Raw genomic sequence first — 24,369 nt, forward strand, 5'->3', positions numbered from 1 at the left:
CGCGGACTCTCTATGGTCCCGCCCGCCTGTCGGCTAGAGCGGCCGGGGCGGCGCGCGGGCGGCGCGCGGGGACCGCCGGGAGCGGGGCGGACGCTCACTTCAGTCCACTCTCCGCCTCCGCGCTGCGGCGCGCGCGCGCGCTCCGGAACCGATATGGGCGCTGCCGAGTGGGCATCGTCGCCCTTGCTGCCGCGTGTGTCTCTCCTGCTGCTGCTTCTGCAGCTTCCGGGGCTGTCGGCGGGCTCCTGGGACCCGGCCGGTTACCTGCTCTACTGCCCATGCATGGGTAAGGCCTCCCGAGCCCTCTGCTTAAATGGGGAAACTGAGGCCCGGAGAGACGAAGCCACTCCTCTGAGGCACCAGAGACGCCTTGACAGGTCCAGAAAAGGACCCCAGCGCGGGACAAGGCCTGCCCCTTGCCTCTCTACCCCAGTTGCAAAGACACTGAAGGGCCTCTGTGTCCAACTTTCCATTTGGCAGATGAGAAAACTGAGGCCGGGAGAGGTTATGTGTCTTGCGCAAGTTCTAAGCCAGCCCTAACTCCGGTAAATGGTGTTAGTGGGTCAGGCAGGACTTTATGTCACTGACCCATCGCTAGCTCTGGGCAATTCTTTAATTCATTCAACAATTATTTATAGGGCACCTACTCTATGCCCAGCCCTGTTTTCTACTCTGAGGATGCAGGATAAGACACAACGCTACACGCTCTTGTAGAGCTTTCATTTTAGTTGGGAGAGACAGACAATAAAAGCTAAACATAAAAATAAGTAATTTCATAGTATCTTAGAAGAGGATGAGTGCTATGGGGGAAAAATAGAGCAGGATAAGGGAGAATCTAAAAGCTAGTTGAGGGGTGAAATTTAGATGGAATATCATTGTTAAAGTCATTCCTTCTTAAACTCTTCCAGGCTGCTGAGCATGATGGTTTGGCCCTCTGCCCATTGTCTCACCACTCCCTTCTCCCCAGCCCCTCCAGCTGCAGGCAGTTATCCTGTTCTGCAGCCTGTGCTATTCCCTCTGCCTCGGACACCCTCCTCTTCCCTTCTGCTGGACCAGTGCCTTCCCATCCTCAGCCCACAGCTTAAATATCACCAGAAAGGACTTCCCTGACCTCAACCCAAATAATCTCCTCCTCATTGTTCTGCATCACTAAACTTTTTCCATTTCTCTCTGGAACTTATCAAAATTTATCACTATTTATTTGTATGTTTAATGTCTCCCTGGCTGGACTGTGAATGCCTTGAAGACAGAGACCTTGTCCTCCTTGCTCACTCCTATATCCCAGTACCTAGCAGAGAACCTGACACATTGTGGCCTCTCCACAGTATTTGTGGAATGAGTGAACAGATGCCATGCTGGGGATAATAAAAAGAATCAGAGAGGGTCCTTGCACTTGAGGCATTCACAGGCTGAGGAAACAACCGGTACAAAGGCCAGGAAGTGGGAAAGGATATTCTAGGAAGAGGGAAGAACCACAAGTAACTCAAATCCAAGATGGGAGGCAGAGGAGGGAGACTGAATATGGCGAAGGGGTAGTGAAAGGATCCCGGTGAGTGAGGCATCAGAGTTCCCCCTTCATGTGCAGGTGAGAGGAAATAGAGGTTGAAGGGCACTCTTCGCTAATGGAACAGCAAGAACAAAGGCATGGGGTGGAGGTGGGAAGTATAGAGCATGTTTAGGAAACAGCAAGGAACCTAAAGTGGCTGAGGCAGAAGGGGCATGGCCTGAAGGGCCTTGATATTCAGACCCAGGAGTCCAGACTTGATCCCATGCTGCCAGCTCCCCTGGCTCTCCTGGGTATCCTGGCCCTCCCCACCCCTGGCTCCACATCCTTTCTGAGCCTTGCATGCCCCAGGCCTCACTTCACCTGCAATATACCATCCAGGGCGCTTTGGAAACCAGGCTGATCATTTCTTGGGCTCCCTGGCATTTGCAAAGCTGTTGAACCGCACCCTGGCTGTACCTCCTTGGATTGAGTACCAGCATCACAAGCCTCCCTTCACCAATGTGAGTACCATCGCTTTTGGTCCCTGTCCACCTTTCCCCAGTCCTGCTCACCTCTGCTTGACCCCAAGTCCTTCTGTAGGCTTTATCTCCCATGCTTCTGAGTTTGCCTTGTCCCCCACCCAGAACTGTCTTCCCTGGCTAACTGGCTAAGGTTTACTCAGCATCTGCTGTCGGCCAGGCCCTATTTCTGAGCACTGCATGAGGATTAGCTCTTTTCCCTCTCATTGTATACCTGTGAGGAAATGGGTTTAGAGAGGTTAGGTAACTTACCCAAGCTCACACAGCTTGTGGGTAGTAGGCTGGAATTCAGGCCCATGTCTGCCTGACTCCAGAGCCTGTGACCTCAACCTCAAGGCTCCATTTCCAGGCCTGGTTGGTCCCACCCATTGGTCAAAAGTGATGGGTGCTATTAGTAGTTTTGAAGGAGAAACTGAGGCACAAGTTAGTTAATAACATATCTAAGGCACAAACCCAAGCAGTCTGGCACCAGCACTGCCTCTCACCTCATCGGGGGCCCCTTTAGTATGGTGATGCTCAGCACCCTCTAGTTTCTCGTGTATTCTTTGTGTCTTCCATGGGTCCTGTGCCAGTCTCTGTTCCCACTGTAACTCCAGGGGTCTAGTAGTAGAAACTGAATTAACATTTAATGAATTGACTTTGAAAGTTTTTTTAATAAACTTTAAAAAAAATTATATTTAGTATGTACAGAACACTACTTCATTCTTACAGCCTTTTCTCTGCATAGGTTTTATTTTTTTCTATGTATGCTTGTATTTAGAGAGGTTTTTAACAGAAGTTAAAAACCAGAGTACCTGAGATCATAGCCTGGCCTGGCTACTTACTAACCCTATAACCTGGGCAGGCTGCTTGACCTCTTTGTGCCTCAGTTTCCTCGTCTTTGAAATAGTCTGGCAATACTTGTTGCCACCTCCCTTAGTGAGTTAGTGACTGTGGCATGCCCTGAACGTTGTATGCCTCCCTCTTAGGATCAACTGAGCCCGTGAGTGTATGTTGCTTAGGACATAGAAAGTCCTCAGTAACCAGGAACCAGGTTGATGTTCTGATATTTTTACACTCACAGTTGAAGTTTAGACATGGCCTCTTCCTCTCCCTCTGGCTGGCTTGCCTTCGTTGTCTTGCCTTCTCAACTTGGAGTCTGTGCAGAGTCTCCACTTCTTGCTTTCTGCAGGTTACTCAACCCACTCCAATTGGGCTCCCCTTCCCCATGGGGACTGTTCTCACAGAGGTCACCAGGTATCTCAGAATTGCCAAATCCAGGGGTCATTTCTCAGTCTTTATCTCAGCTGACCTCTCAGTGGCATCTGACCCCATGGGCCTGTCTCCTTCCTGAACTTCCCCCCTCCCCTGGCTTCCAAGACACAGCCTGTCCCTGCTTCAGCCTGACCTCTCAGCATTTTCCTCTCTGTGCTGTATCAGGGGCTCCTCTCTCTCCACCCACTGTTTAAACGTTGGTGTGTCTCCTCTTTCTGTTTGCTTATTAGCTGTGTGACCTCAGGTGAGTTGTCTAGATTCTGTCCACCCAGATTTCTTCATAAGTAAACTGGAGATGGTTATATTCCTGCCTCTTACAATTAGATGGTCAAGTCCATGAAACACGATGAGTATAGCACCAGGCACTAACTCAGCACTCGGTAATAATATTAGTTGTTTTTACTACCATTATTTGCTTTGCTATAAATCTTTGTTGAGTCTGTGGCTTTCATTATTCTCCACATAGCGCCCAAATTCCCGTATGGCTCGGGCTCTCCTCTGACCACAGGCCTAGTGTTTCTAACTCCTAGGCCCTTGAAGTCTACTTGGTTGTTCCACAGATATCTCAAGTTCACAAAGCCAGAACTGAAGTTGGAATCTTTCCCCTCAAACCTATGTTACTTCCTGTATTTCCAGCCTTGGTTTATGTCACCTGCATTCACCTGGATACCAAGCCAGAACCTAGAATGCCTCCCTTTACTCTCTGTTTCACCTTCTTTTACATTTTCTAATCTGTCCATGCTTTCTCATCTTTCAGACTTATGGGAGATTCTTAAAAATACATGTTGAACAAATACCTGAACGCATCAAAGGACCATTGCAGTAGTCTCCTAATTCCTCTCCCTCTTCTTATCTTACCATCAGTACATTCTCTCTTCTGCCACCAGAGCGATCTTTTGAAAAAGCAAGTCTCATGTTATTTCTGCTTAAAATCCTTCAGCAAGACCTCGTTGCTAATAGTTTAAGGTTCTCACCAATGGCTCATGCAGGAGGGGTGCGGTGGTTAAGTTTGGGAAATTATATTCTCAATTCCTCATCCCCCCAAATTTGGAGATTCAAAATACCATTAACATATTAAAGGCCCTGAGAAATCCTGTAGTAAAAAAAAAGCTGCTTAGCATAGCATTTCCCAGACCTGTTTATTTCTGGAGCCTTTTTATTGCAGAACCCTTTACCCACCTGAACTAGTGGAACATGCTTGGGAACTCTGACCTACAGGATAAAGTCTAAATTTTATTTCATGGTGTTCTAAGAAATTTTCTTAAGTCTAGAAAAATACAGAGATTAATACAATTACCATCCGTGTATCCACCATTAGCAATGATAATCATTTAACATTTTCTCAGCTTTGCTTCATCTTTTCTTGTTAATAAAAGAAGTTGAAGGTTACAGATAGTCGTTAAAAGATAAACTCACTCTTGGCTCCAGGCTAATCCTAGTCCCTCTGCCCACCCACAGAGGGAATCCACCATCATGGATTTAGTGTCTTTGATGTGACTCCTTCCAAGTTCTTTCCTGTACTGCGCCCACTGTGGCACTGGGCATCCTTGTATCTATCTCCTCGTATGAAGCACAAGGACTTCTCAAGAGCAAATGCCTAGAGGTAGAAGGAGCATTTAAAATTCTACCAGATGTTGTAAGGGATTACATTCTAAATTAGTTGTTCCAAAAATGTATACTTCTACTAATGTTGGGAAAATGCCCATTTTCCCACATCCTTTTCAACAATTAGAGTTAAGCTTTTAAATTCTTGCTGGTCTTATGCATAAGAAGTGGTGTCTTGTCATTGTAATGTGCTTCTTCCTAATTACCGGTGAGCCTGCACATCTTTTGAGTGCTCTTTGGGTTTTCTTTGCTGTGAGTTGTTCACTCCTCTCCTTTGCCCATATTTTCTCTTGCATCATTTGTCTTTTTTCTTATAGATCAGCAGGCATTTTTGAACAGGAGGGATATTTCTATATGTTCTTTAGTTTACAGATGTCTTCTCCCAGCTTCTGTCCTGACTTGGTGTCTTTTGCCAAAAGTTTTTCATTGGCATGTAGTCCAAGCTGCCTGGGTCTTAGAGTGTATGGTTTTAATCAATGTGTTTGAAACAGCCACCTCTCCTTTTCCCTCTTTTCCTGTAGCTCCATGTGTCCTACCAGAAGTACTTCAAGCTGGAGCCCCTCCAGGCCTACCATCGGGTCATCAGCCTGGAGGACTTCATGGAGAAGCTAGCACCCACCCACTGGCCCCCTGAGAGGCGGGTGGCATACTGCTTTGAGGTGGCAGCCCAACGAAGCCTAGATAAGAAGACATGCCCCATGAAGGTGGGTCTTGTGGGTCGGGGGGGCCCTTTCTGCCCGTTCCAGGCCCTCTAGGCCTCTGAGACACTGTGTCATGACAGGATATGGGGGAAGGCCCCAGAAGGCCTGAGAATAGAAAGATGGGGACTTAAATCCCATTTCTGGCATTTGTCAGTGGTGTCACTTTGGCCAGAGGACGTTGCTTCCTCTGCACCTTTATTTCTACCTACAAAATAAAGATCCCAGTCCCTGCTCTGTCTCGCTCATAAAGTATCATGAGGGTCTGGTGTAAGAATGCTTGTAAACTATAAAGTTCCACATCAGTAATAATAACTAATACTCACGTAGCACTTACTACGTGCCAGGTACCATGTTAAGAACTTTCCACATATTTACCCACTTAATCCTTAAACTGCTCTGTGAGGAAAGTACTGTTAATATCCCCATTTTATAGAGAGGACACTGAGTGCAACAAAGAGAGGTTCAATGTTTTGCCCCCAAATCATATAGCAAAAAAGTTGTGGTAATATGACTCCATTGTCCACCCTCCTAACTTGTATACTTTCTTGCTTCTCAGCAGATAAATGAGAAGCTATTATATTTAGTCAGTAGAAGTTTGTAAGTTTCTGGTACTTTCGGACTAAGATAATCCCTAATATATCAGTGCTTGTGCAAAAGTCTGGGAGAGTGGTTGGAGTGGCCATGAAATTTGAGAAAGATCTCGCTTACAGCCCCAACATTGCCCTCACTTGCTGTGTGAGCTTGGGCAAATGTCTTACCTTCTTTGGGCCCTGATTTCCATCTTGAAAATAAAGGCATTAGATTAGCTGGTCTTGAAAGTCTCTTGAAGCTCTCACTTAGTGCATGGACCCAAATCCTCCTCAGACCTCCACCAGTGCTGCAGAGTCAGTGTGATATGGCATGTGAGCAGGAAAGATTCCTTTAGACACTGGTGAACACTTCCTGATGGAAACCAGACTGGAAGCTGAGCAGCCTTCCTTAGCCCCCAGCCCAGGAATTACATGAAGTGACATTCCTACTGGGCCACCATATGAGAGTATTTTAGCCTGAGTCAAATCTTCCAGGGTTCCCCCAACACAATTCCTTGGCCCCATCCCCCACTGGCTTTCCCTCCCCCTCAGTAAGCCTTTGACTTCTCTCTTTCTACAGGAAGGAAACCCCTTTGGCCCGTTTTGGGATCAGTTTCATGTGAGTTTCAACAAGTCTGAGCTTTTTGCAGGCATTTCCTTCAGCGCCTCCTACAAAGACCAGTGGATCCAGAGGTACTTGGAGGGGGCAGCGTTGTTGGGTTTAAGTGAGGGTTGTGGGGCCCATGGGCATTCAGCAACTCCCTGGCCCTCTCCCCCTCTACCACACCCTGATGTGTGAGACCAGAGGTGTGGCTGTTCTGTCTTTTGAACTTGGGATCGTGTGTGATCTGTTCCCATCTCAACGCCTGACATGGTGGGACGTTGACCTGCCACGAGGTTGAGCAAGAGTTTATCAGCCGATAAAGGATGTCATAAAAAGAATATTGTGCAGTCACAGGAGTCTATTTCCTCCTCTAGGCGTGAGAATCACTCCCCTGTTACCTTCCCCTTCACAAGGTGAAAATTGGAAGCAGCTTCTAGAGAAGAACAGCTTCAGGTGCAGGCTGAGGAATGATGTCATCCTGATAATAATTGGATGTGCTTTATTAATGGTGCTCCAATAAGCCCTATTTTATTAAAAAAAAAAAAAAGTAGGTTAGCAGGGCATAGGCACAGGCTGTGAAATATTTATAGTGTCTGTCACGTATGAGACATAGTGCTCAAAGGCCAGAGGTAATATATAGAAGTGAGGAAGACCTAGTCTCAGCCTTCAGCTAGCTACAGTCTAGTTATGATGATGACACTAACATAGAACACTTGCTCTTGATGCTATTGTGGCAAGAAAGAGCATGGGCTTAGAAGTCAGACTTGGGTTGGGAGCTTATGAACTTGGCATTTAGTAAGCCAAAAATAGACTGATGCAGAGGAACGAGCATAGGCTCAGGATGAGACAGCCCTGAGCTCGCACCCAGCCCTGCCTCTACCTCAGATGGCCCTGAGTGAGCCACTTCAGCTGTCTGGCCTGAGTTTCCTCCTTGGTTTGATGGAAGGAGCACTGTGGCATCTGCCTTCTAGTGTAGAAAACAGATGGCACATAGTTGGAGGCAAACCAGTGGTACCTGTTATTATTATTCACATGCTTTATTTAAGCTTTTGAGAAATTTCACGAAGTGAGTATTATGATCAATTTCCATTCGAATTGTGTGAGGGCTTGGGAAAGTTTGTGCCTTGCAGCTGCACTTTTGGGAAAGGAAGACTAGTAGGGAAGATGAGGTCCCTGGAGGTAGTTTGAGAGAATTAGGGCCACCTGGGCAGCTGCATCCTTTCACTCGTTCCTTCCTTCCTTCCATGCATATTTAAGAAGCACCTCCTGAGTGTTTAGGACTGGTGTGGATGCTGGGGATACAGGCAAGAATAAAGCAGATAAGGCCCCTGCCCTGATGGAGCTGAGTCTAACAGGGGAAATGATGAATAAACTTTTACATATGATAGTTCCAGGAGACATAGTGCTGTGAAGGACATAAACTAATGATGTGTGAGTGGTGGACAGAGACCTGGTCTTTGTTGGCTCAGGCTGCTGTAACAAAATAACACAGACTGGGAATATAGCAGACATCTACTTCTCACAGTTCTGGAGGCTGGAACATCCAAGATCATGGTGCCAGCATCATCAGGCTCTAGTTAGGACTTCTAAGACTCAGTGGCTCAACAATAATTTAGTATTATCTCTCAGCATTCTGTAGGTTGACTGGGCTTAGCAGGGCAGGTCTTTCTTTTTTTTGTTTTTCCATTTTCTTTTTTCTTTGATCCATATTAAACATCTGATTTCTTAGAATGAATACTCTTTAGGATCCTACCCCATTTGGTGTTTTTTTTAATTTTTTAATAAAGAAGCAAAAAAAATTTACTTATAATCTCACCAACCTGCCAAAAAACTGTTAAAGCTTTGATGTATATACTCCCACCCTTTAAAATGTGTATATATTTTTATACATATACATACATACTTGTACATAACTTAAACTGAAATGTTATATGTAGTTTGTAATTGAGTAATTAACTATCTTCTGAAGAGTAATTAATATTTATTAGGTTAGTAGATATTGCTGGCAGGATCAGTTCTAAACATGTAAAAATATGAGATTAAAAAAATGATTACTGGTATGTGTGCATTCATGCCAATGGAGTGTGTGTGTATTATTTATTTATTTTAACCACTTTTTAAGTGTACAGTTCAGAGGCAGTCAGTATATTTACAATGTTGCATAACCGTCACCACTGTCCCTCTCCAGAAATTTTTCATCATCCCAAAGAGAAACTCTGTGCCACTCATTAAACAATGACTCACAATTCCCCATCCCCAGCCTCTATTCTACTTTTCTGTCTCTGAATTTGCTTATTCTAGGTTCTTTGTATAGGGGTAATCATACAATATTTGTCTTTTTGTGTCTGGCTTATTTCACTTAGCATAATATCTTCAGTGTTGTAGCATGCATCAAAATTTTAGACCTTTTAAGGCTGGTAAATAGTCCATTGTATGTATAGACCATATTTTGTTTATCCCTTCATCTGTGGATGGATACTTGGGTTAGCTGGGCACTTCTCGCTTGTGGTTTCACGTGGCGGCAGTCAGCAGTCGGTTGGGACTAGAGTCATCTGAAGGCTCGACTGGGCTGCATGTCCAAGAGGGACCCCTCATGGCTGGCAGGTGGTGCTGGCTGTCATCTGGAAGCTCAGCTTGGGTAGCTGGCTGGCAAGTGTACTCTTGACCTCTCTTTGTGGCTTGGACTTCTGCCAGCATGGCAGCCAGGTTCTGAGAGGGTGTAGCCAGGGAGTGAGTGTTCCAAGAGACAGAAGGTGGAAGCTGCCGGCTCCCTAAAGCCTGGGCCTGGCAACTGGGACAATATCACTTCTGCAAAATGTTATTGGGAGGGAACATACAGCCCACTCAGTGGAAAGAGACTCGAATTAATCTGCTACATGGGACAGGAGATTGGAGAAGTGGGCAGGGGTCAGACCATGCACAGCTTTCTGGGCCCTGGTGAAGTGATCTGATAAGAGGACTGAATGCTTTGCAGAGATGGGTTTGAAAGTGTATATATTTTAGACGTTTTCTAAAATAGTGGATACTTGCTTGCTGTAGGAAATTGTCTTTTGGGAGCAGGGGCATGAGTGTAGGGAGAATGGCATTAGAAGGGGTTAAGCTCTTCCCTGGCTCCCTGTGTGACTCTGCAGATTGCTTCCCTTTTCTCGCCGCAGTATTCCATCTATAAAATGCAAGGGCTGAGCAAGATCGGTTGTTCTCAAACTGTTCTTTGAGTTTTAGAGTTCTTTTTTTTTTCAATTGGGATTGAACCTGGGACCTTGTGCATACTAAGCATGCATTCTACCACTGAGCTATAACCACCCCCACAATGAGTTTTAGATTCTGGAGAAGCTCTTATAGTGCCATGGGGGTGGCATTGGGGGCCAAGGTGGAGGGATTCATCCCTCCCCACTGCCTTCAACCAGTAACCCTCTTGTATATCAGTTAAAAATTTTCATGGCCACAGGTCTAGGTGTATCAAGTTTAGTTTAGGCTACATGTAACAGAAAACCCCAAATAAGAGCAATTAATAAAAAAGAAGTTTATTGTTTTCTTAAGTAAAAAAGGACTGGGGTATGCAACCCAGAACTGAATGTCAGTTCCATTGTGTCATTAGAAATCAGGCTCCCATCTCTGCTCATCCATCCCAGTACTGGCTTTTATCCTCAGTGTCACCTCATGGGCCAAGATGACTGATGAAGCTTTAGCCGTTACATCCTTGCCCCAGGCAGCTGAAGGGATAAAAAGGGTCAGAAGAAAAGCACACATATCCTCACCTTTTTAAGAAGCCTTCTTTATAGCTTGCTTACAGCTCATTGGCTAGTACTTAGGCATGTGGCCATACCTAGCTGTGAGAAGTACTGCAAAATGTCTTTATTTTGGGCTGCTGTATATCCAGCTGAAAATTCAGTTCTAGGAGAAGAGGATAAGAAGTATTTCTTCCCTACTAAGTGATTTCTGAGGATCCTTCTAGCTTTGCCCTGATTGAGGTTTAAGTCAGCAGACCTTTATTACACATTTACTGTTGAAAGGCTGTGGACCATCGTGCTGAACCATTCTCTTGGCATGAAGGTAATAGGTATTTGAACACATGGCTTATTGTCTTCCCAGGCTGCAGCCTCCCCAAGAGGACATGAACGGGTGACATGTAATTGGCAGGGCTGAGACCTGAAGGATGAGAAGGAGCCAGCCATGCAAAGAGCTGGAGGGGAAGGAAGTTCTTCGTGGCAGGGACGTTGAAAGCAAGATTCTGCCATGTTTGTGTTGCTGCATCCTCTGCACTCAGCATAGTGTCTATCCACTGATGTATACTGGGCACACAGGTAGATGCTGTGCATATAAAAACACCAGCTTGGTAGTGGGGCTCAGTAGAGTAGGTGCAGTGGTGAAGAACCCCAGAGGTTCACTGCATGCAGCAGCAGGAGAGCATGCCTTCAGTTGGACAGTGACCAGGCTAAGGGCCTGGCCTAGGGTGAACAGTCAGGGATGTGAACAGATGGAGCTGGTCAAGCTTTCTTTCCAAACAAGACCCTTATTCCCCACTTTCTCTCCAAACAACGCTCTCCTCCCTCATTGGGAGCAAATGAGCACATCCATCCTGACCTCTTGCTGCTTGTCAGGTCAGAGCTAATGTCACACTGGGACAGCTATGTGCTGGTCCAGATCCACGTAGAGGGGATGGATATTCCAGATCTGGAATTCACCAAGGGTCAGCGGCAAGTTCTTTCCAGGAGGTCAAGGAGGGCACATAAAATGATTTTATCCTAATGTTCCAGTCCCCTGGGAGATCACAAACTTGCTTTCCATTTGAAATCTTTTGAGGTGGCCTCTGAAAGGCGCTTAGCTCAGGGTCTGGCCCATAGAAGGTGCTCAATTACTATTCACTTTTTATTCCTCTAACCTCTGACAACCAGATCTGGTGAGATCCCTGAATTCCTCATTCGTTCATTCTAAACATATTTATTGTACGTACTGCATGTTGAGGCCTGTGATGGGGGCTGGGAATCTGAAGAATAACCACAGAGTCAGCTTTTGAGGTGTTTGTTGGCTGGGTGGGGGAGCTGGGAGTGAGATGTAATAGTTAAGAACGTAGGTTCTGGAGTAGACTTCCTGCATTCAAATCCCACCTCTACCAGTTCCTTGCTGTGTGACCACAGGCATGCTACTTAACTTTTGTGTGTCTCAGTTTCCTCATTTGTAAAGTGAGAATAGCAAAAGTACTTACCTCACAGGGCTCTGAAGAGAATCAAATGAGTTAATATACACAAAGTAATTGAAACATTGCCTGTCACATAATAAGGTTCAGTACATGGTTCACATTTTATATACATATAAAATTAAAGTCTGACAAGACGAGTGTTACATAGAGCCAGGCTGTCAGCAAACCCATGTGTGTTGCTTCCTCGTCACAGGCCTTGGACCAGTGTGTGTGGGAATCTGAGTAGGACTGCTCAGGGCCTGCTGAGCAGACAGTGGACAGGGCAGATCATTATTGAGCACGTCTGTGTGCAGCAGGCAGCGGAGGAGAAATGGGACAGTGAGCCCTGCCTGGGAGCTGAGGCTTGGGAGTGGTGACTGGTCTTGGAGGTTTGGGAGGAGTTGTCTGCAGAGTGAGGTGTTTGGCTGAATGCGAAGAAAGAGCGGATGTACATTGCAGCACTGTTGTTTGGTTGAAAGATTGAAGCAGCCTCACTGACCAGCAGGAGGGGACTCAATAGGTAAACTACAGTTTATTTGTACAAATGGAAAACTTCAAGAGATGCTAACACAATCACATGATCCACACCATCAACCTGGCCAAATCTCTAAAACATAAAGTTGAATTTTTAAAAAATTGAAACAGACTCCATGCAATATGATGGTGATGATCAGGATGATGGTGATAGTGAGAGTCAGAGTTTTCTGAGAGCTTCCTGTGTGCCAAGCACTGTTCTAAATGCTTTGCTTGTATTAATCCATTTGATCTTTTAAACAGCCCTATGAGGACCATTATCAGCTCTATTTTACAGATAAGGAAACTGAGGCACAGAATGGTTAAGTCACCTGCCAAAGTTAGTAAGGGGCATAGTCAGCATTAGAACAAGGTCATCTGGCTCTGCAGTCCGAGCTTTTACCATTTGACTGTGTAAAGAGCACACAGAGTAATACCTTTTCATATATAGTAAAAGTGTAATCATACCTAAAACCATAGTATATTCTGGAGAGAGGAAGAAAAGGGAAAGAGATCATAGGATAGAGCTTTTATTTAGGTATGTATTTCTTTTTAATCTGAAACAAAGCAAAATGTTAATATTTGCTAATTTGGGTCACAGGTATGTGGATTGCTAAATCGTTTTCTGTATTTTCCTGTATGCTTTGAAATATCTGATAATTTTTCATTGACATTTTGATTGAGGTAATTGTAGAGTCACATGCACTTATAAGAAATAATACAGAGAGATCCCATGTACCCTTTACCCAGTTTCCCCCAATAGTAACATTTTTTAAAACTATAGCACAGTATCACAACCAGGATGTTGACATTGGTACAATCCACCCATCTCATTCAGACTTCCCCAGTTTTACTTGTACTCACTTCTATGTGTGTGTGTATTTAGTTCTATTCAATTTTATCATGTGGATATGTTCCTGTATCTACCACCACAGTCAAGATATCAAACAGTTCTAACATCACAAGGATCCTTTTGTGGCCAGTTTATAACCACACCCACCTCCCTAAACACACACAACATACATACACACCCCCTAGCCCCTGGCAACCACTAATCCCATCTCCATCTCTGTTTTCTCTACTTTGTCATTTCATGAATATATAAATGGAATCATACGGTACATGACCTTTTGAGATTGGCTTTTTTCCCTTGGCGTAATTCCCTTGAGATTCATCCGAGTTGTTCCCTGTATCAATAGCTGGTTCCTTTTTATTGCAATAATGTTCCATGGTTTGGGTGTACTATGGTTTGTTTAACCAGTCCCTTGTTGAACAACATCTGAGTTATTCCCAGTTTCTGACTGTTACGAATAAAGCTGCTGTGAACATTCGTGAACTGGTAATGTGTGAATGTAGGTTTCCATTTCTCTGGGATAAATGCCCAGAAGGACAGTTGCTGGGTCACATGTTAATTGCATGTCTAGTTTTGCAAGAAACTGCCAGACTGTTTTCCAGAGTGGCTGTGCCTATTTCATAATTTTAGAAAAAGGATTCTGGCTGGCAGAGGGAAGCCATACCAGGTAGAGGGGACAAGACTGCAGAGATTTGGAGTTTGAAAGTGCCTTAAGAGTTTATGGAACGGTGGGGCGTTTCATGTTGCTGGCATATATTGTTAGCTGGCTTCGCTAACGAAAGAACACAGGTTTGCTTCTCACTCATTCAGTCAACAAATCTTTGCTGAGCTTGTACATGTGCCAGACACTGTTCTAGGCACATTGAGATACTGTCTTTAGAAACCTGAGTCAAGCAGAAAAGACAGAGGTGAAATAGTTACACGGTGCATAGTGTACACGGAAAGGGAGAGCCTTCAGCAGGGTATGACAGGGGCATCTACAGATGTCTGGTGCTTTTCCTCTACGAGAGCAGGGACAGTGCCTGTCTCGTTCTCCCCTGGGCCCCAGTACATAGTAGGCAATCGGTAGATATGTGTTAAATGTTGAGTGAATGATCTCACCGAGTGTACACACTCCCTGTGAATGTGACCTGTCCGTTGCCGGCTGTAAGCAGCTGCACTTCCCAATCCCACCGCGTAGGTAAAAGGGCAAAGACTCAGTCTAGACACCCCACCCTGGAGTGAATTATCGCACCGCGGATTGGAAGCCAGCATGACATACAAAAGGTTGGAATGCTCTACTGTAAATTTTTAATTGTTAAACAAGCAAAGAGGGTTGTAAATTCCGTGTGGCGGGACATTATTGCACATTGTGCCTGCTGCCGCCACTGGGGTTTCTTATCAGCTCGTTGGGGTTTCACAACCTCTAGTGCTTCTTGCATGTTACAGGGGCCCCTCCACAGGGTCTCGGGTGTGGTGTTACGCCATCCTTTTTTCCCGTGGGGGTGGTGGCCAGGCTGTCTGTCTGACTTCTCGTTCTGTCTCATGCCTAGATTTTCTCCAAAGGAACATCCAGTGCTTGCCCTGCCAGGGGCCCCAGCCCAGTTCCCCGTCCTGGAGGAGCATAGGCCGCTCCAGAAGTACATGGTTTGGTCAGACGAGATGGTGAGGACAGGGGAGGCCCAGATCCATGCCCACCTCATCAGGCCCTACGTAGGCATTCACCTGCGCATTGGCTCCGACTGGGTAACTTCCCTTTTCCTCTCATGGCTGGGTTGGACACATCCCTGAGCAGGGCCCAGGCCTGGGGGTTGAACACTGAGCCAACTGCACCAAGTGCGAGCCAGAGATCTCACTCGGCCAAGTTCATGGGACTCTGCCCCACGATCCCACCACAGATACATGTCAGAAATATGGCTCCAGAGTGCTTGTTTGCCAGCTCTCATTTTAACAGTTGCCATTTTTATCCTCATTTTACAGATGGATAAACCGAGGTATCAAGCTAGACTCTGGGTCAGGCAGCAAGCCAGAGAGAGAGACCCACAGCCCAGTGTTTAGCCAGGACTCCTTAAAAAAACAAGCTCTGGAGGATGGGTGGGGCACCCAAGAAAGGAAGATGTCATCCTCCAAATTTGGCAGCTGCTTAAATGTGCAGAGACCTCATCAGATTATCCTCCATGTGAAAATAACAGGAGTAATGTAGACAATCTTATTAATTTACATAGGAAGATGTATGTATGTATATGTCTTAGAAATGCTCATTGTTGAAGACTTGAAAAATATAGAAATTAGGTCAAAATTCATTCAAAGTCACTTGAGGAAGTAATCACATATTTACCACTAGACTTCCTTTCTGTCCCCTTTCCATGAAAAAAGGGATCCTGGCCCAGAGTATTTTATGAGTGGTTTCAGTCAAATCTTCAAGGAATAGATAGTTAACATCTATAGTTTTCTAGAACATAAAAAGATGTAAGATTTTTTTTTTTTAATAAAGCTAGCATAATGCTAATACCAAACTCAGGTAAGGTCAACTCAGATAAGTTGGGATACTGCCCATTCTTACTAATGAACATAGATGCCCAAATCCAAAGTAAAATATTACCAAGTAAAATTAAGTAGCATATTAACATACAACACAAACAAGTAAAATTTATCCCAGGAATGCAATGAAATTCACTATATTAACACCCAAAGAAGAAAAATCATATAATCATCTCAACGGAGGCCAAGAAAGTATTTGATAAAAAGTCAACACTCATTTATGATTTAAAAAAGAGAAAAACAACTCTTAACCAACCAGGAATACAAGGGACCCACCCTAGCTTGATAGCGGCTATCTGTCTCAAACCCACGGCAAACATGTACTTCACGGGAGCTATCAGAGGTGTTCCCACTGAAGTCAGAAATCAGATAAGGCTGCCCATTATCACCACCACAGTTCAGAATTCTACTGGAAGTCCCAGATAATGCAGTAAGACCAAGAAAAAAAATTTGTAGAATTCCAGTATCCCACTACCCAGAAATAACCACTGTTAGTTGTTTTGATAGGTCTCCCTCTTCCTTTAATGCTTTAAAAAAAAATAGTTGTGCTCCTTCTGTATTGCCTGCCACTGTCCACTTACCGGCCCTTGCTCGTGGGGTTGCGGGCCGCTGCGGGCTCTAACGCTGTCCCCCGCCTGCCCCACAGAAGAACGCGTGCGCCATGCTGAAGGATGGGACGGCCGGTGCCCACTTCATGGCCTCGCCGCAGTGTGTGGGCTACAGCCGCCACACCGCCGCCCCACTCACCATGACCATGTGCCTCCCCGACCTGAAGGAAATCATGCGGGCCCTGAAGCTCTGGGTGACTGCACTGGATGCCCGGTCAGTCTACATCGCCACAGATTCTGAGAGTTATGTGCCTGAGATCCAACAGCTCTTCAAAGGGAAGGTATGCGCTGGCCGGTGGGAGAGCAGCGGGAAAGGAAGGGAATCAAAGAAAGCGCCAGGGTAGTCATCCCGCTCCCTTCTTGAGCTTCATCCGTGTCCTCCCACCAGCAGGCTTTGACTCGAACATCCAGTTCCAAACCAGTTCTATAAACCCCAACTCACACACCTCCGCAGGTGCTCCACAGATTTCCGTCCACTCCTGGATCCCTACTGGGTGCTGTCACAGCATTTTATCATGTCTCCTCTTGAGACGCTTTCCAGGCTGTGAGACTAGTGTAGCAACATGTCTTATTTCTTCCCAGAGTTGTGACTCCTTGAAGGCAGGATCCGAGGCAGAGTCACTGTTCTGTTCCTCAGCATCTAGCCTGATGCTTTGACCTCCTCTGCCCCACCTTGCCATCACTGGTGTCTGGGACAGCACCTAACACGTGGTAGACACTCGGTGAATGTTTGGTGAATAAGGATGGGCTCTTGGTAGGGATCCTGTGCAGCAGAGGAATTAAGGGCATGATCTCTGGAACCCAAGGTTTGGACTCTACTCACTGTGTACCCTTGCACAAGTTACTTTGCTTCTCTGTGCTATTTCTTCATCAACAAAATAGAACTGAGAGTAGTACCTATCTCATAGGATGATTGTGAAGAGCAGATATAAAGAAATTAAAACAGGTCTGGTACAGAATAAGAGCTCAGTAAAGTTATCTGGCATTGGTGGTAGAAGTAGCTGGTCGATGAATAAAGGGAAAGATCTGTGCTTAGTCAGTGCTCAAGGAAGTGGTGAATAGTAGGTGTTCAGTATGTGAGTAAATAGTAAAATGTGCTTGGTACTGTATGAGTGAAGAGTAGGTAAAAAGTATGTATCAATAAAATGACCGAAATAATAGTAAGCGTTCAGTAAGACTTTTTTGAATGAGTGAAAGCCCTAATTGCTTGTGCAGACCTTAAAAAGCAGACATCTGCCTTCTAGCTGTGAGTGCCCTTGGCTTTATGTCGGGGGGCTCTCCCTCTCTCTTACCCCAGACACAGGCCGGAAGCCCCGGCTTGTAGAGGAAGTGCAGAGTCAGTATCTTCTGTTCCTCCCACCCCTACTTTATAGAAGAGTATCAGAGCTGAGAGACCTTGGAGCACCCCTAACCCAACCCCTGTGTTTATAGCTAAGGAAACCAAAGTCCCAGGAAGAAAGAGAATTTACCCAAGAGATCTCAGAGCTAATTTTAGTGGGCATGACACAGAATGGTTAAGTTTCAGGGTGTGGGTGGAATTGTTCAGGGGATTTTGGCCATGATTAAACTGGTATTATTTCTCTGCTACCATCCAAATAGCAAGGTGATGATTTTTGTTACATCAGAAATCTCTGTGTGACAGCAAAGCACTTTCAGCCCCAGCTCTGCCCACACCCCCTGCCTCTGTACCAAGTTGAAGCATTTGGAGAGTCCCAGGGAGTTTTTTTTTTGTGAGTTTTTAGAGTTGATATATTTGTTACACTTCGAGCCTCTTGCTGTTTTCTGTTTCCTGTTCCTGCCCTTCTCAACTCCTCAACCCACCTTTCCTCCTGAACTAAGTGAGCCTTGCTCCTCCATGTAGCTAGCCCAGTGCTGATGCCAGGATACTGATAAATAAGGTGTGGTGCTGCCCTCCAGGGCTCACAGTCTACACTCAGGAAAAGAGACTTGCAGATAGCTGTAAGATACACCACAAGAGACGGCCAGACATGGGGCTGGTGTACTCATTCACTCACTTGTCCAGTCAACAGGTATATATTAAGGCAGATCCCAGCCAGCAGTGAGAAGCAAACTGACAGCCCCAGCCCCCGTCAGGTACAGGAGACAGACATTGATCAGAGAATCATTAAGGAGTGAAAGCTACAAACTGAGTTGTGTCCTGCAAGGTAAAGGAATGTGGTTCTATGAGAACATAGAGTGGAGGAGCCTGGACTAGACTGGGGGGCGGGGAGGGCTTCCCCAAGGAGGCGAGAGTTGAGCTGCAAAGTAAGGGTTAAGTAGAAGTTAACTTGGCAAAGAGACAAGCACCCCAAAGACAGGGAAGAGTGCGTGCAAAGGTCCTGAGGAGGGAGGGAGCCTGGCGTGTAGTGGCTGGAGCTCAAGGTATGATGGGGGGAGGGGGCAGGTATGAGAGGAGGTGGAGAGGCAGCTGAACAGGCCTTGTGGGCCACTTTTGTCATCTTTATCTGAAGAGCAGTAGAGCACCAGTTAAGGATGTTCAGCTTGGGGTGGAGAGAGGGCTAGGGGGCTGGAGGAATCTAAAAAAGTTTCCTTTGGCTGCTCTGTGGTGAGCAGACCAGGAGGAGTGGCAGTGAGGGGGCCAGTGAAGAAGTAAGAGATTATGGTGGTTGGCCAGGGAGTTGTCATCTGTCAAGAGAAGGGTTCACCTTTGGGGAATATCTTGGGGTAGATTGGACAGGACTTTAGTCTCTGAGGCATCCAGGCAGCAGAACTGGGTGGGTGGGGTGCTCTTTGGTCAGATCATGGTTTGAGGGGAGAAGCCCTCAGACCAGGGCTTCATGAAAAAGTTTGACCTTGAGCTGAGCCTTGAGAGTATGATCAGGATGGGAAAAGCCGTTCCCAGCAGAGGGAACCAACAAGCAAATGCAGAGTGGGAATGAGTGGTGTGTTTGGAGCTGAGAGGCTGAGGCAGCTGCTTTCAGCACTTCTCTCAAATGCCCCAACCCTCCCTCTTAATCCTCTATACTATTTATTTTATGTCTGTGACTTCAGCACAGGGGAAGAAGGTGGGGGGTGGCTGCAGGCCTTGGCTGAGCTGGCCACTTTGACCTACACCCTGACTAAAACGTCCTGCCCTTCCTCCTGCAGGTAAAGGTGGTGAGTCTGAAGCCTGAGGTGGCCCAGATAGACCTGTACATCCTCGGCCAAGCTGACCACTTTATTGGCAACTGTGTCTCCTCCTTCACTGCCTTCGTGAAACGGGAACGGGACCTCCAGGGGAAGCTGTCCTCTTTCTTTGGCATGGACAAGCCCCCTCAGCTGCGGGATGAGTTCTGATCCAGGCCAGAGCACATCACCTCTCTGAGCTGTTCCATCCAGCCTAGCCTGGCAACCAGAGGTGATCCCAGGATTGATCCCCAAGGATCAGAGAACAGAGAAAAGCACCATGAACTTCCTGGAGGAGGAAGACAGTCCATCTCCCAGGGCACAGGACTTCCAAGCTTCTAGTAGCTGGACCATCTCCCTTCCTCACGTGCTTCCTGCTGCTTCTCCTGGGAATTTCTCACACCAGCAAAGCAGTTCAAGCTCTGTCTTTTGGTCTGCTCCTGCTCTGTCCAGCCTGGGATGCTGAACTCTCTTCAGAGAGATTTTTTTATATAGAGAGAGAAAGATTTTTATAGTTTTGCTGCAAGATCATGACTACCCTAGAACTCTCCCTTATTTTAAAAACTCCATGAAGTTCATTAACGTAGGTACCTAAAGTGACCTTAAGAGAATATGGATAAGGCCAGGGGTGGGATGGGTGTATTGACCACTTTTCCAGGTGACCTCCAAAGTGACTCACAGGCTTATCCCCACTGCCTGGCCAGAGCCATTGTCAACCCCTCCTTCCTAGGCCATTTCCGGGGTTTGGGGCACAAACCCTCTGCTCCACTACAGTGGACACTATGTGGATAGAAGTTATGGATCACTGTGCTGTCAGTCCTCCTCAGATGGCTAAGTGCTGCTCACACAGCACGTTGCTGGCAAGGAGCACATGCCATCAAGCCAGACGGTCACAGTATTGCTCTCAGAGTCTCTTGGTAGTTGGTGACCTGCCACAAACCTGGCACCTTCAGGGTCTCATAACACATCACCAGGGCCAGAGCTTGCTGCCCTGGTGAGATCCTTCTGAGGGCTGCTGTTTCCTCTTCTGATCTCATGTCCCAAGGGGCCTGGCCGTAGAACTTTGCCATTAAGTTAGTATCCAAGGCCTGTCCTCCCAGCCTTCCTCCTGCAGCTGGAGCCCTCAGACCATATTCTCACAAGGGAGTGTTCGCTAAGCCTCTAACCAGATGGAAGATGCCCAGTACCCGGGAGCCACTGGGTCCCGAGGGTTTTTTTTTTGCCCATCCCATCTAGTGTAATCTCAGCCAACCCCATGAGACTTAAGATGTTACAGTCGTTAAGTTTCTTTGTCTCTCAGATGCTATAGTTGTAAAAATCCATGACTCCTGAGAGCCTGTGATTTTTTTGTTTTTTTTTTCTTTTTCTTTTTCTTTGGCCTTACGGCTCTCAAATTCATGTCTAACACCTGCTGATCTCTTCCTGGCATTTGACCTCCCTCGGCCTTTGATCCTAGGAAGGTGGAGGAGATTGATGAGAGCCATGCCCAGAGCTCCAGGCGGCAATGTCTCCCTTGGGTTACCTTTGGGAAGAAATGGTTTTTTTTGGTCAGGGCAGACTGGGTCAGAGGCTGCAGGGCAAAAAGGACCTGAACACCAAAGGTGGCATTACCTGTTCAGAACTGTTCACCAGCCTCATTCAGAGACGCAGGAGCCCCTGCCTCAGTCGAGCAGCTGGGGAAGTGTGGCTGTCTGGCTGATGTCATTTGCTGAATTGACTTTCTGCCTCACCCTGAGCACATGTGGTAGAGTCGGGCTCTGATGAGTTGTCCAGATGCAGCTCATTGGCTGTCATACTAGCCTGTGCTTCTGGAGGCGAGGGTGCTGGGGTTGTAGTCAGATTCCATGTGTTCTGTAGGCGAGCGCTTTATTCCTCTTTGACACAGTTTCCTCACCAGTAAAATGATGATAAAACTGAGGGGTTGTTGAACGGCCCCAATCAGATAAAGCATGTATAAGAGCACAATGTAAACTTGAAAGAGACAAAGGCACATATGCAGCTGTTGATTAATTGGACTGTCACTTGTCACACACCTCCTCTGTGCCAGGCACTGTGCCTGCTAAGGGCTTTGTGGGCATTCTCAGCCTTAGCCCCCACCCCAGCCCTGGGAAGCAGGAACTGTTACTATCTTCTTTTTGCGCAAGGCAGAGTTAACGCTCAGAAAATTCTCATAGCCTTCTTGAGACTGCACCGATGGTGGTGGTGAGCCGGGATTTGACCTCCGAAAGCCAGTGCTGGTAGCCAGCACACTCTGCTGCCTCCAGTTCACAAGATGTGCTGTGTGCCCAGGAGGCCTCGGATGGAGAAATGGTCAGTCACCTTACTTTTCGCGGGGCTCCTGCCGTGGGTCTGCTGCTGCCCAGTGGTTTCGGGGAGGGGGAGTTTACCCAAGAAACAGAAAGCTCACATGAAGCTTCCAGTTCTCTTGGGTGGTTACTTAGTTCAGCATTCTTTCATTCAACAGGTGTTTGTTGACCCTACAGTGTGCCAGGCTCTGTGCTAGTTACTGGGGATTCAGCAGAAAATCAGACGTAAAGTCTTTGTTCTCAAGGAATTTGCATCCTAGTAAGTAGAAGACATAATAAACAAATGCACTGTGGGTGGTGTTAAATAAGTGCTAGAAAGAAGAATAAAGGACACGGCGGTGGGGTGCAGAGGGGGAGCAGTGCGGGTTTAGATGAGGAGCTCAGGTCAGACTGCTGTGGAGGAAGGAGGGGCACGCTCATTCAGAGACATCTGGAGACAGCACATTCCCACGGAGGAAACAGAGGGGCAAGTGCAAAGGCCCTGAAGCTGGAGTGAATGAAGAATTGCAGAGGCCAGTGTGGCTGGAGTGGGAGAAACAAGGCAGAAACAGAGCAGATGAGAGCAGATGAGGGGACTCCTCATTCAGCCTGGAGGGCAGTATCAGGTCAAGACTTGCCTTTTTTGGAGAGAGGTGGGAAGCCTTGTAGGGTCTGAACAGAGGAGGGTCAGGGTCTGAGTTACATTTTTGAAGGACCTCTCTGGCTGCCACTTGGAGAAGAGATGGGAGGGCAGAGGGTAGAAGCAGGGAGACCACCGTGGGGCTGTCACAGGGTGCAGGTGAGAAAGACAATAGGGCTCAGACAAAGGTCATTGCATTGAAGGTGGTGGGAAGCCTCAGACTGGATACATGCAATTACTTTTAAATTTCAGTCTTTTTTAGAGGTAAAAGTCTTTGCATAGTCTTAATCATGCAATATATACAATTTAATGTCCGATTTTTCGCTTAATAGTGTGTATTTTCCATGTTGGCACATGGCCTGAATAAATGTTTTTAATGACATAAAATTCCATTGAGGGGTGTCACATAGCTTATTGTCCTATCATGAGAACTTAGTGTGTTCCCAATTTTTCAGTGTTATCATTTGGGAAATATTTTTATTTGTAAGTTTTTTTCTGCATCTTAATTTCTTAGTAAGATAAATTCCCAGAAGTGGATTTGTTAGATCAAAGACTTAAAAATAAAGCTTCTTTTTGGAAAAAAAGTCAAATATACATAATAAACTACCCCCCACAAAAAATAAAATAAACTCCCAGTTTCCACAGTCCTCAGCATTTCCTCAGTCTTGTTTCACTTACCATCCTGCCCCTAAGTCCATGTGCTAGAGACTTAAGAAGATCTGAATATGTTTTGAAGAAAGCACCAACAGGGTTTGCTGACACACTGAACTGAGGCAGGAGGGAAGAGGAAAGTCCAGGATGCTTTGAGGCTCATGGCCCAACCAACAAGGAGGAGGAGTTGTCCTGGTCCCTCTCTTTTCTACCGCACGTCTGAGTTCCAGATGCTAATGGTGTTCTCCGAAGGTTCCTTGGTGTGCTGGTTGACATGGCAGATTCTGGTGGCATCCAGGCCTGAGGAATCACAATATCTGTGGTGCCCAGGAATCTGCATCTTAAGAAGTACCTACAAGTGGTTTTGATGCCCAGTAGCCCAAGACCTACTTAAATTATGGTCCTCAGACCGGCAGCATTAACATCACCTGGGCCAGCTTGTTAGAAATGCAGGCTCTCAGGCCCTGCCTCAGACCTGCTGGTGCAGAATCGACAGATGCAGCCCAGGAATCTTAAGCTGTCCAAGAGTCAATGTTTGTGCACCACTGATAGGAAGGCCATGGTGATGGTGCCATGCGGTCAGCCAGCAAGCATTTATGGAGGACCTTCTCTGAGCACCCCTACCCCTAGCCCCAAAGTAAAGATCTCTTTCCTCAGTTTTCTCTCCACCAAGCGTGGTCAGCGGCATTCAGCGGCATGGCTATAGGAGGTACCCAGTAGTGCTCAGTTTGTGTTGTAACGTTGACTTATTTCTCTTTTTATGCATTGGAGGAAATATACAACTAGCTGGCTGAACCCTCAATATAATGGATTTCATTGTTTTAGGATGGGGCCAAATTTACATAAGCCCCAGGGGAGTTATGATTTTTAAAAATTAAGGAACTACCAATAGAAGTGGGTTGTGGATTAGGCAGAAATGGAGGAACTCATGTTTAAAGGAACCAAAGCTGGGAAACGCTGTCCTGATACATCATAGACCCTCCAGAGTATGAAAGGGAGTGGAGGGGAAGGGGGCAAGGAAGGAGAGATGGGGTGGAGGAGGAAGAAAGAGTTGGGCTCTCATTTCCCTGTTCTGTTCACTTCAAAAAAGCTTAGGAAAATAATAACCTTTCCCTGGCCCCCAAATAAAGATCCTTTCCCTCAATTTTCTCTCTATCCTTAGTGAGGTTGACAGAAAAAAACAAAACAAAACAAAAAAAAAAAACATAGCCTGAAGGCAAATCCTGCTCTCTGGAT

At 46.3% G+C, this 24,369-nt stretch overlaps 1 protein-coding gene across 3 annotated transcripts; it reads left to right on the forward strand.

The window, feature by feature from the left end:
* Positions 1-64: 64 nt before the first annotated feature.
* POFUT1 (protein O-fucosyltransferase 1) lies at positions 65-22,874 on the forward strand. Of its 3 annotated transcripts, XR_004313204.1 has the most exons (8): positions 95-286; positions 1,886-2,007; positions 5,406-5,588; positions 6,735-6,847; positions 14,836-15,028; positions 16,470-16,712; positions 19,540-21,867; positions 22,022-22,874. XR_004313204.1 is itself a non-coding variant. In XM_032462089.1 (7 exons), the coding sequence occupies exons 1-7, from the start codon at positions 154-156 to the stop codon at positions 19,726-19,728; spliced, it is 1,176 nt and encodes a 391-aa protein (XP_032317980.1). In that variant the 5' UTR covers positions 68-153; the 3' UTR covers positions 19,729-22,874. The 3 variants fall into 3 exon arrangements, 2 of the variants coding, with proteins under 2 accessions (XP_032317981.1, XP_032317980.1); XM_032462089.1 differs by having other exon boundaries at positions 68-286; positions 19,540-22,874; XM_032462090.1 differs by lacking the exons at positions 14,836-15,028; positions 16,470-16,712 and having other exon boundaries at positions 65-286; positions 19,540-22,874.
* Positions 22,875-24,369: the final 1,495 nt, after the last annotated feature.

Source organism: Camelus ferus, chromosome 19 (genome assembly GCF_009834535.1).
Source record: "Camelus ferus isolate YT-003-E chromosome 19, BCGSAC_Cfer_1.0, whole genome shotgun sequence".
Lineage (NCBI taxonomy): Eukaryota > Metazoa > Chordata > Mammalia > Artiodactyla > Camelidae > Camelus > Camelus ferus.

Excerpts from the sequence above, each read along its gene's own strand:
- POFUT1 (XM_032462089.1), top strand. The coding sequence starts at position 154 with ATGGGCGCTGCCGAGTGGGCATCGTCGCCCTTGCTGCCGCGTGTGTCT. Across the intron at positions 5,589-6,734 it reads AGAAGACATGCCCCATGAAG|GAAGGAAACCCCTTTGGCCC; the intron begins GTGGGTCTTGTG and ends CTCTTTCTACAG. Across the intron at positions 15,029-16,469 it reads TGCGCATTGGCTCCGACTGG|AAGAACGCGTGCGCCATGCT; the intron begins GTAACTTCCCTT and ends CCTGCCCCACAG.